General features: G+C 48.3%; 2 protein-coding genes across 2 annotated transcripts; one reads left to right on the forward strand and one right to left on the reverse strand.

Annotated features, from left to right (window-relative positions):
• Window positions 1-6,388: 6,388 nt before the first annotated feature.
• Window positions 6,389-7,069, reverse strand: LOC147958457 (uncharacterized). The gene is made up of 2 exons (XM_087536237.1): window positions 6,559-7,069; window positions 6,389-6,465 (listed from the first exon to the last, which is right to left on the reverse strand). Exons 1-2 carry the CDS (start codon window positions 7,067-7,069, stop codon window positions 6,389-6,391), a joined length of 588 nt encoding a protein of 195 aa, XP_087392363.1.
• Window positions 7,070-8,355: 1,286 nt separating this feature from the next.
• Window positions 8,356-12,158, forward strand: LOC147958458 (serine/threonine-protein phosphatase 7 long form homolog). Its single transcript, XM_087532142.1, has 5 exons — window positions 8,356-8,685; window positions 11,332-11,627; window positions 11,718-11,796; window positions 11,863-11,982; window positions 12,066-12,158. Exons 1-5 carry the CDS (start codon window positions 8,356-8,358, stop codon window positions 12,156-12,158), a joined length of 918 nt encoding a protein of 305 aa, XP_087388268.1.
• The last annotated feature ends 549 nt before the right edge of the window (window positions 12,159-12,707 follow it).

Below are 12,707 nucleotides of genomic sequence, written 5' to 3' on the forward strand. Positions count from 1 at the left end.
GTGACCCAATGCCGGTGCAAGAAGGAGACTGTGATGACGTCTCCGGTGACCGAACCGAGTCCGGCCAGGTATATATATTAGTTAAGCTTCTGCTGACTAGCTAATTGATGCATTCATTGTTTTGGTATGTACACATATTAATTAAGTCTTTGTTCTTTTTTCTAGCCCTCCGGATCGAGCACAACTTCGGTAAAGAGACGAGGCCCGAAGAAAAAGTTGAGCTCGGATGAAAAGTTTGAGATCATAGCAATCGCGCCCGACGACCAACCGATTGAACCCCTCCGGACAAAGAGCGCATTTGTTGCTCAGTGCGGGGTTTTGGTTAGGGACAAGATCCCGATCAGCATCCAGCAATGGTTAAAGCCGGCTACAGAAGACCCTGAGGTGTCTTATGTCAATGATATGCAGAAAAATGATCTTTGGACTGAGCTGAAGTCAAATTTCACCCTACCGCCAGAGGATGATCCAGAGAAGCCAGTTAAAGAGCAATTAATCAAGTCTTTTGCTCTTAAGAGGATGGCAGAACTATTCAGGAGGTGGAAGAAAGAGCTGAATAAGTTTGTCGAAAATAAAGAGACACCAGAATTCAAGGGCAGATATGAGAAGATCAGAGATCACTGGTGTGATGACCTGGCTTATTAGGGATGATAGACTACTCATATCCATAAGGAATTCCTTCTTTTCCGGGAGCCCATTCGGACAGAACTCCAAAGTTAAGCGTGCTCAGCTTGGAGTAGTGTCAGGATGGGTGACCGACCGGGAAGTTGCTCCCGGGTGCGCACGAGTGAGGACAAAGTGTGCAGAAAAGACTAGTATTGATCTGTGGGGCCAGTCTAGATCCCGCTAGGAGTAACGACCACCGGCGGGTGTGTCCAGGGCGTTACAAGTTGGTATCAGAGCCGATCCTCGCGGTTACATGGATGTTTGCGGACAGGTGCGCGGTCATGTTGTTCATGACGTCTGTGACCCGTCGTGGCACATGGCATGGTACATGTACCAGACTGGAAGCACTGACGTATGTGCCAAGAGGGAACGTTCCTGTGGCCCGACGAGGACGTCGGTTCCTCTGAGTGGGGGTGTATGTGATGACCTGGCTTATTAGGGATGATAGACTACTCATATCCATAAGGAATTCCTTCTTTTCCGGGAGCCCATTCGGACAGAACTCCAAAGTTAAGCGTGCTCAGCTTGGAGTAGTGTCAGGATGGGTGACCGATCGGGAAGTTGCTCCCGGGTGCGCACGGGTGAGGACAAAGTGTGCAGAAAAGACTAGTATTGATCCGTGGGGCCAGTCTAGATCCCGCCAGGAGTAACGACCACCGGCGGGTGTGTCTGGGGCGTTACAACTGGCCCGCATTTGTGGGCCACAAGACATCGGAAAAGAGTAAGAAGATGTCGGCGACAAATAAGCAAAATGCGGTGAAGAAGAAGCATCACCATCGCACGGGGTCAGGTGGCTACCACGTAGCCCGGCCTAAGTGGGCCAAGACTGAGAATGATCTGGTTGATAAAGGGATCGAACCAAAGACAATAAACTGGCCAGACCGTTGCCGGACTTGGTTCTTCGGGGCAGGCGGAACCTTGGACCCTGTAACAGGGAAGTGCATTTGGACGAACGATCAAATGGACATACCAGTCAAGAAGCTTCAGCAGTATATCGAAGCAGCGCAGCAAGGGACGTTCTTTCCAGACAGAGAGAACGACGAGCTCACAATGGCCCTCGGGAGTCCTGAGCACCCTGGACGGACATGAGGCACGCCAGGCTCCATTCCGTGGAAGGTTGGGTTTCCGGACGCAGGCGGTTACAAATGCCAGGAGAGGAGGAAAAAAGTGCAGCAGACCCAAATGCAGGCGCTGCAAGCAAGGGTACAAGCGATAGAGGAACGAGAAGCAAATCGCAGCAAACGAACTACCGAAGCTTCCCCCGAAGCTACCCCGCCATCTCAGCGGAGAAGCAGCGTGGCTTCCACCAACCTGCTTCAGCCGGAGCATGCCTTGACGGCTCCTGCCAGCTATCCCGTGGATGCTATCACAGAGTCTCAAAATTGCCACCTTATGACGCAATGGATGAATTTGAAGGTCAAGGCGGCTGTTGGCTCTGTTTATCCTACTAAACCCAGCGCAACTTTTCACTGCCGGCCGATTCCAGAAGGATATGCTAGGGTGATGGTGGATGAGATAACGAAGGGATTTGAGGACCTCCAGCTTGACCACCCTACCGGTGAAGGGGAGACTAGGCTGGGTTCTGCTCTGAAGACTCCATGCCTATGGCGGAAGGAGCTCATCAACCTTCCGAACTGGACGCCTCCGCCTCCTCCTCCTTCGACAAGTCAGGGCACTCCGCCTCCTCCACCGCCTCCTCCTTCGGCGAGTCAGGGACTCCGCCTCCTCCTCCGGCGAGTGACGATCAGGGCACTCGGCCGGCTCCTTCTCCGGCGCGTGGCGGCACTCCGCCTCCTTCTCCGCCTGCGCCAGCGCGCCCGAGCAGCCAGCCTCCTCCTTCTCCGCCTCGTCAGCAAGGGCGGAAGAGACCTGCCGCCGCTCCGGCGCGTCGTAGCCCTTCTCCTCCGCCTCGTAAGCAAGTAAAGGAGACAACCGCTCTGTCTGCTCTGCCGGCGTCTAGCAGTACAGCCAGAGGCGGGAGGACATACAGATTCGGTCCTTCTCTGAAGACTCCGGAGAAGTTACCATACGAGAGGACCCCGGAGGAGAATGCCGAGATCGCGCGAGAAGAAGTGAGGAACTACTTTGAAGGGGTGAAAGCAAAGAAACATCCACCTTCGGAGAAGAAGGTAGATCCGGTGAAAGCGAAGCGCACTCTGGCTGCCCTGACAAAACCACCCAAGTCTCCGCCGAAAGGAAACTATGAGCGCATTATTGGAAAGGAATTTGTCGAAGCGGAGCGGTCGGGAAGTACTGTCAGTGATCAAAGGCTGAAAGAACGACGAGCTGGGAAACAAATTGCATAGCTCGACGAACAAGCGAAGCAATCGTGCAAACCGCTCAAGGTGCCTAGCGACATCGTCGCTAATGATCCGAGGATGGTGCCCGGTTATAGCAATATTGGAGATTACCTTCCCGACGATGTACATTATGATTTCATGGAGGTGAAGATACAAAGATACGAGTACGGGAAGCCTCTCGTCAAAGATGAAACATCTCTATCAACGATGATGCGAAGATTGCATGATTGGTACTTGAAAATCTGCAGAGAGTCTGGGGGGAGGAGTACCTTGTATGTGAGAGTTAAAAAGGAGCATGACCTCGTTGGAATTGATCTGTTGCCTGTTCCATTTGAGGAGTTCTTTCAGTTTTTCAATCAATTGGCCCTCGATAAAGCAACGGTCACCTGCTACTGTCTGTAAGTAGTACTACTTCTATCATTAAGTCTCTCTATATAGCTCAACTCTTTCATTGCATGTATTTATAATTATCCTCACTATATTATGCAGGTTGAAGATCGCCGAATTGAAGAAAAGACAAGTCGGTGATATTGGGTTCATTAACACATATCTCATAGATGAAACTGAGGTTAAATTTCATCCTGCAGATACCGAGGCCAACTTGCTACGATCGTTGGTAATAAATGAAAACAAAGATATAATACTCTTTCCTTACAACTTCAAGTGAGTGTTACTGTCTTGTGCGTATTCGGTCTCCCTTATATATTAGTCAAGGTTATAGTAATGTAATTGATGAGTTATGCATGCGTGTGCAGTTTCCACTATATTCTCCTAGAGATTAAGCTTGAGCAGGGACTAGTAACCGTCTTAGACTCAAGACGAAAAGATCCCCAGGACTATGCGGACATGACTCAAATGCTCGAGAAGTAAGTTAAATCGATCATTATCCACCACATCAGCAACTTTGTTCATTTCCTGATATATCAAGTAATTGTTTTCTTTGTCTGGCAGGGTTTGGAAAAAATTCACCAAAAAAGCTCCGGGACTCCCGAAGAAGCTGCAATGTAGACACCCAAAAGTAAGTACTATAGTAGCATGTTCCGCGCATCTCCTATTGATTCAAGTGCTAGTTTCATCAATACCATTTGGCATTCTTGCTTATCAGTTTGATTGACCTCTATTTCTTGTAAAGTGGTTGTGGCAGGAACAAGGGAATAATTTCTGTGGATACTACATTTGCGAGTCCATCCGCCACACGACCTGTGAGCGGGGCTACTCTGACGAACAATATGAAGTGCGTAAATAACAACATTCACAATTTTATTTTATTACCATCATTTGTGTTGAGTTTCATTCATTCATATATATATAATGTATTGACCCCCTTCTTCAAATTAGATGTTTCAGAAGCGGGATGAACTCCTAGCACCAGCTCGCATGCGAGCAATTCAAGAGGAATTGGCGGCATTCTTTCTTGACCACGTGATTGCTGAAGACGGAGAATACTATGTGGACCATGAGTTCGTATGTTAGGAGATTACATTTGTAAGAGATAATTATTGTATATATGTAGCCGGTAGTGTCGGATAGATATACGAGAACTTGTTGTTCGACCAATCTCTCGGAGAAGGAGAGGTGGTCGATATCACTTCTCTCTATATGCATATATGTTCATGACGATCTTCTGTTTCCTTCGTTTGCTTACTAGCTAGCTAGCGTGTCTAGTCCTCTCTATACGTATGTATAGTACGTAGCGTCGACCAAGCACGGACATAAGAGAGGACACTTCTCTCTATTAATTATAGCTAGCTAACACAATATATGAAACACCTAAATTAACCCCCCAAAACCCCCAAACCCCCCCTTTAAAAAAACAAAAAACCCAACCACAGAAATGCTGCCGCGTGGATGCCTATTGGTCCCGGTTGGTGCCACCAACCGGGACCAAAGGGTCTCCTGCCTGGGCTCCGTGCACAGGCCACATGGAGGCCCATCTGTCCCGGTTCTAGATTGAACCGGGACTAAAGGGACAGGGCATTAGTACCGACCCTTTAGTCCCGGTTCAGGAACCAGGACAAAAGGCCCTTACGAACCGGGACAACAGGCCCTTTTTCCACTAGTGACGTTCATATTTTTCTATGGTCCTGGTACTGTCCAAACAAATGAGATTGGGGTTGATCTGAGTGAATTTGAGAATATAGAGGTGCCACTGACCGCACCTCAAACCTGGTCTCTTAGTCAGTTGAAAGAATGGATGACATCATGTTTAGGGCTGAATACTGAAACGCACACCGTGGGTGTTCATGCATTGTGGACCCGATCAAGTACAAACGTTTTATTCTATTTGAGGCCAATAGAGCGGGACTCTTAGTGGGTGTGGTGGTTACAAGGTTGCGAAACCAGGGGATGCAATCCTTGTGCCTTAGTGCTTCCCGTTGTGAAGGAGATAATTTCACCTGAAGGCGAGGGTGGTTACAATCCTGGGCAAAGCAGTGATGTGATGCATCACTCAATGTCAAATGCTGGAGATGATGGTTACAAACAAGGACAGAGTAGTCAGGTACACGGAGGAAATGCTGATGATTATTACAGTGGGGAGGTGGACGGTGACGAGGTAGATGTGCACATGCAGAACCAGATGGAAGATGAGAATAGTGATGTTGACATTGGTCATGCCGATGATTCCAACGAGTCTGATGAAGAAGAGAACCTAGAGGATGTGCTGAATCCTGCATCATGGAATCATGACTTCTCATCAGCAATGATCGTGAACAATGGGCATGATTCTGCCTGGCAATATCACTAGAATAACATTGCGACGGGTGCTATGAATCCCAACAAGAACACTCTGAAGGACGCAATCATTGAATGGGCAATGTCCACACAAAGGGTTTTCACAACTGAGGTGTCAAGTCAGAAATACTTGACAATGGTATGCAATAACGAAGATTGCCCCGCCAGGGTGCATGGCTATCTCCCTAAGTATGGCACAAGTTGGGTGATCAGTGACCTAGTTCATCACACATGTCATATTCCCTGCATCCCTCAAGATCATGCCAACCTTTCGTCCATGCTTATTTCTTGGTTGCTTTACAGCGAGATAGTGCAGTGCAAAGCGATGGAAGTTAAGGCTATCCAGACAAAAGTATTCGTCAGGTTCAAATACATAATTTCCTAAGGCAAGGCTTGGAGGGCTAAGCATAGGGCGCTTGAGACCAGATTTGGTTCCTTTTCGATGCATATGACTCTGTTGTCCGGCTCCTCCAGACGCTACAAGCCCGCAATCCTGGCACCTATGTCGACATCCAAGACCTCTTCATGCCAGAGTTCCCAACTGTGAGGGTGCTGCATCGACTGTTCTTCTCTTTCGGTGTATGCATCGAAGCCTTCAGGCATTGCCGACCGGTCATATTTGTAGATGACACTTTTCTCACTGGCAAGTACAAGGGTCAGATCCTGACATCCATTGGTCAAGACGGACAAAATCAAGTAGTACCACCCGCTTTTGCATTTGTGGAGAGTGAGAACATTGAAAGTTGGACATGGTTCTTCAGGCAATTGAAAGTAGCAGTTGTGAAGGATAAGCCCAATGTCTGCATCCTTCATGACAGGCATGCAAGTATACTCAGTGCGATAAAGACACTGACAAACCCTAGTCCTGAGGAACAAACTCCATGGCAGGACTTGCAGAGCCGTTGGTGCATGCGCCATCTGGGGGCTAATTTCTTCTCGTAGTTCATAAATAAGAACCTGATGAATTTGTTCAAAAAACTCTGTAAACAGAACCAGCTATGGAAGTACAATTTGATACGTGACAGACTTAATGTGTGCACGTAGAGACACGTTAGGGACAGGAAAGCTGCAAAAGATGCAGCTGTCAGAGCACATGTGGAAGCAGTAGCAGCACAGTTAGCAACTGGAACAGCGGCTATGGAGGAGGAGCCTGTTGGGCTTTGTGACTTGCCAGGATTTGACCCACCTGGTACTAGGAGAAGGCTCAAGAGGTCCATTAAAACCTTCGAGCAGTGGATAGAGCATGAGTCTCTGGAGAGGTGGTCTTTGTTGCATGACACACATGGAGCAAGGTATGGTGTCATGACTACCAATCTCACAGAAACATACAACTTTGTCCTCAGAGGAAACAGGGCATTGCCACTTACGGCCATCGTTGAGGGTATTTTCTATGGCACCGTGAAGTATTTCAGAGATAGACGTCAAAAAGCATAGCATCATATCTTGAACAACCCAAGCACATGTTACTGTGAAAGAATTATGAAGTACATGGAAGAAAAGATGCAAAAACCTAGGTCACACACTATAGTCCCCATTGGTAATCAAGAAAGAAGCTAGGGACACTAATTGTGCAATGAATTTGGCCATAGGGACACTAATTGTCCCACTTCCGTCACTAGGCGTGGACGAGGGAACCGGGGACGAGGAGCAAGAGCAAGAGGATGAAGAGGTCGAGGCAGAAGCTAGGCACTAAGTTATAAATTTGTATTAAGTGTGGCACTATATTTGCAATTTGTATTAATTCTGGCACTATGTTTGAAATTTGTGTTAAGTCTGGCACTACGTTTGAAATTTGTATTAAGTCTGGCACTATGTTTGAATTTAAGTCTGGCACTATGTTTGAAATTTGTATTAAGTCTGGCACTACGTTTGAAATTTGTATTAAGTCTGACACTACGTTTGAAATTTGTATATGCAGGAATGACGGGAATGGGGTTTCTTAGTGTGGACATTGATAGAAAGCATCGTGCTGCGATAGATTCTGAGCGCAAGCTTGATGCGCTGGTCACTCGCACTCAAAAGGAAGATTGGAAAATACACGAGGGATGGGTTAAGCGGTACGTGCTTTACTTATTTCCTTCAAGAATATATGGATGAGACACACCTACTGATTTGTCCTCACATGTAGGTTGAAATGGGCTAGCCTTTTATGTTTCACGCGTCTGGTTGAGTCCATGCAGACCTCCAAACGCCTCGTCATCGACGCCTCTTTGCTCACACGCTTAGTGGGCCGGTGGAGACCTGAGACCCACACGTTTCACTTCTGCTGGGGAGAGATGGATCCTACTCTCCAGGATGTGTCCTTTTTATTGGGACTACCGTTGGCAGGTCATGCCATAGGACCGTTGGAGGCACCGGCTGATGGGCAGCTTGGTATTGCACAACGTTTCGTGGATATTTATGACCGAGCTCCGGCGCTGACATCGGATAATCACGGACCTAAGTACGAGTGGTTGCTCCATTTTCAGGTTAGTTCCCCTGCCGCTTAAGTTTCATTTGTCTTGCAATTGTTCTTACAGAACATACCTTCACTATGTACTAATACTCTCTTTGCTCAAAACAAATCCAAAAGTTCCCGGGGTATCCAAGGGTCGCGTTGAATGCGACACAGATCACTAGAAGTCTGGAGGCATATATACTGTGGCTTCTCGAGAAGGTGATGTTCACAGAGAACCATGACAACACTATTAGCGTGAGCTACATCCCTATTGCACTTGAGATCATGAGCGCTGATATGCCGAATCAGATCACACAGAGGAGTTGGGGTTCAGCTGTCTTAGCGTATACATACCGAGCTATGTGCAACGCCTGCCAGCTTACGTCACCCACATCCGCCCTTCTTGGATGCCCTCTATTTCTGCAACTGTGGTCGTGGGAGAGGTTCTCCGTAGGACGACCAGACGTACGTGTTGATGAGCCTATGGATATCATGTTCGATGCTGACGACATCAACATGCCTACCTTCGGTCTGAGTTGGACACGCCGCAGGGTATGTCACAATCTAACTTTTGTTCGTTTTGTACACTAGGGTTCAATCTAACTTTTGTTTTGTTAGAATAAATCCGAGGCATGCCGTTGATCATCCGAGGACCAAGCAATCACACGAGCACAACACTGAGATTTGTTAACGAGGTTCACCGATATGGCTGCATCCCCGGGGCCTGACTACGGGCGCTCCTCCCCGTGACACCGTTACAATACCGCACCCGGTTGCCCTGGACACCGGCACATGCCGCCGGCTTTCCCTGTGTTCCGGTGCTATTATGTTGGCATAAGTTACATCGTGTGTCTACCCCCGTTATATATGAGAGGCCTAGGATACAAGTGTCCTATTAGGACACGACTTCACATCCTATGTAAACACAATACAACTTCTAGTCCAATTGTAACTTACCTTGTACACAATATTCGACGCAACTCTAACAAACTCCACCTTGGCGAATATTCTCCACCGCCTTGAATTCGTCAATGTGTCAAATTTCCATGTACATTGGACTTGAGCTTATCCCATGAGTACCGCTGCTACTTCAAAGACTCCATGTGACTCCACCTGCAACTTGTAGTCCCTCCTTTTCCTGACCACAGTCAACACTCGAGCAAAATTAAGTTCCTCTTTACTCTAGTCTGTGCTCCCAACTTCCAGAGTATCCGTCAACATCATCACACACCGATCACTGACCTGCGTGAAAGTGAAAAACTCACATATTGGGTGTCACACATAAGAGTTACCTGAACTCAACATCACCGCTCCTTTCTTGACCGCCTGTCTGAAACTTGAAGGAATTTCACCATTGCTTGTAGTCATCCCGAGTCAAATTCGCAGTTGTCTCACCACATGTATGACCACCAGAGCCCTGGCCCGTCTCCATGTCCCGTGCGTACCGCACGCCTCGCCGCTATTACCGCGTCGAGCCTCAAGCTGTCCTGGTCGACTCTCAAGGGTCGCGAACCCACACCACTCAACCCCACTACAGAGTACCACCGATCATCATCGACCGATGACAAGTTTCACGCTTCCATCAGACCACTGGGCTCCATTCTGAACTACGTGTCACTCGCTTTTCCCCCTGCTGAATAGGCTTTGATTCCATGGATCCTTACATCGTAGCCCCTCAATCCAGCTCCACCTTCAGCATGACTCTATGGTAGATGATCAGTCCACCCTCACGCCCCGTCGACTTCAAGCTCTCTGTGTACATCACCTTGAATCAACCCCGCGCCATAGTCTTGTTGAAGCCACACAAGCCCTCGGGGCCTGCGCCACGTGTTTCCATGCCCCAGAAGTCGGTCACCATCAGCAGCACGCTCCTATGTCGTCGCCGATCCCACTACCGTCTTCTGTACCAACCGACTTGCGTCGATCCGTCAGACTGACTAGTCCGACCCAGCCGAACTAATCCGACTGCACGACATGCTTCAGACTCCACAACCCTTATGCGCACATCATTTGTCTTGATTTCTGTTGGACCATCATGCCAAACAACGCGTCGCTGCATCCGTACCATACACGATCCACATACAAAGCAAAGAACTCCAAAAAAATAGCACCGGAGCCTTCTTATTTGCCTGTAGCAAACCACCTTAGCTCTCCCGAACTATTCTTTTCTTCCTTTGCACACGTACTTAATCAATCCAATTTGGTAGCCGTCAAGTCAATGCTCCAGTGACAAGACAAACACCAAAGCAACACCCTTGACTGTAGCGGAACATCATCCTTTTTTTCACCAAAACAAATCTCATGTTGTGCTCCTAGACTTCAGCCCCCAATTGTGTCAACCCTGCTCGCGTAGCACATCAGCCCAACGTGTGCCTCGAAGACACTGCTGTATGGGCCGCCTCCTGACTAAGGGTCCCCTGGGCCGCTGCCTGTAACCTGCTGCTGCACCGGCCACACCTGGCTGCACACGCCCACGCTTGGGACTCCTCTTGCCGCACGCTACACCTGGACGTGATCCAATCTCGCCGAGTCCTCCTGAACACACGCCACCGTCAGCTTCGATTGCTTTTTGTTCGATCCGATATGCTTTCGAAGTTCTTGTAGATTTACATGCCTCCCGTCGACTTTAACCTCTTCCGAGCTTCGTTGCTCGCGATCCTTCAACTGTAGCTTAAATCCAACTGATCTCTTTTACATATTCGGCCTTTTCCGATTTCGCTAAGAATCACGCCGCATCGGCTGCATCTCAACTCAATCCTTCCTCTAAATAAACATCCGCACCTTAAATCGAACCTTGCTCTGATACCACTTGTTAGAATAAATCTGAGGCATACCATTGATCATCCGAGGACCAAGCAATCACACAAGCACAACACTGAGATTTGTTAACAAGGTTCACCGATATGGCTACATCCCCGGGGCCTGACTACGGGCGCTCCTCCCCGTGACACCGTTACAATACCGCACCCGGTTGCCCTGGACACCAGCACATGCCGCCGGCATCTCCTACGTTCCGGTGCTATTATGTTGGCATAGGTTACATCGTGTGTCTACCCCCGTTATATATGAGAGGCCTAGGATACAAGTGTCCTATTAGGACACGACTTCACATCCTATGTAAACACAATACAACTTCTAGTCCAACTGTAACCTACCTTGTACACAATATTCGACACAACTCTAACATGTTTTCCGCAGAGACGCTTTGCTGCTGATCAGACCAGACGAGCTTACACGGCATTAAACGAGCAGTTTGATGTGTACACTGGGGTGATCTGGGAGCCGTACACGCAAGAAGCCATAGATGCAAGATACCCCGGCGGTTTGTCCGTGCTGTGCACAAGAGATGTCGATTATTGGATGACAAAATCGAAGATAATCTTTGATGTCTTCGTCGAGGAGATGGCCCAACAGAGGGTTATGAGGCAATTTGGTCTTCTGCAATTGGAGACACCTCCCCCTATAGAGGCCCCGCTGCACAGAGACATCCATAGGTACTGTCTAGTTATTAATATTGCACTGTCCTTCAAAATTGTCCATAGTTAAGCTGTTAGTTAATTGTTCAACGAACACCAAAATTTTAGGATCACAAAGAAGGGGATCAACAGGACTGCTACTGAGTGGCTAGATAGGGTTCGGCCGTACGTTACACAATGGGAGACTGTGAGCACACATCTGTGTCACGAGAATCACAACTTTGATATGGACGAATTCAATCTGTATTTGTAGCGGTACATGACCGGAACACGGCCATGGATCATTCATCACAATCACCTAGATGAGATACCTGCCCCTAATACGGCGGATATGTACCCGAGCTATGATACTTTGGACTCTAGGCAGCAAGTGGTAAGATATATTATATTTATATAATGCAAGTAGTCCATACATACTTTGCTGTGCGCACGTAATAATTGTCCTCACAATTTCAGGCTGAGTTGACTCGCGGACTTGGCGAGGAGGTGTCCACCTTTCAGCGTTCACTGTCGTCTGCACCTCTAATGCTTCCTCGGGCTCAGGTCTAGACCTGGATGTCGCGCATTGAGGAGAAAGTACAATCTGTGTATCGGTCTATTACGTGCACACGCACTTCGGATGTACTTCACCATCATCCCCCCGCCACTCCATGCACCAGCAGCCGCCGCGTCACTCGACTGGTCAGCTCGAACCCACGCATCACCGACATGATCCGCGTCCACGTCTAGCAGAGCAGTGGACGGCCAGGCCACCACCTCCTGACCAGGCCGGTAGTTCAGCGTGGCAGCACCAGCCGGATCCCACGTCTGCCTACGTGTTTCGGCCACGACCTTCGCCTACAGGTATGTTTCTTCATATCTATTCTTGTGAATATCAATTGGGCCTATGTATTTCATCATTACTTATGTTCGTCCATCCAACAGATTAGTAATAATAATCTTTCTTGTGGACGACTACAACTAATAATCTTCCTGCAAGACGACTGCAACTTATCATCTTCTTGCAAGACGACTGGTGCCCAACCCTATAGACGATTGCCCAGTCGGCTTCCTGGTGGACGACTAGACCCTAATCGTCCACCAGGAAGACGATTAGGT

Source organism: Triticum urartu, chromosome 7A, assembly GCF_056163025.1.
Source record: "Triticum urartu cultivar PI428250 chromosome 7A, HENAU_Tu73, whole genome shotgun sequence".
Lineage (NCBI taxonomy): Eukaryota > Viridiplantae > Streptophyta > Magnoliopsida > Poales > Poaceae > Triticum > Triticum urartu.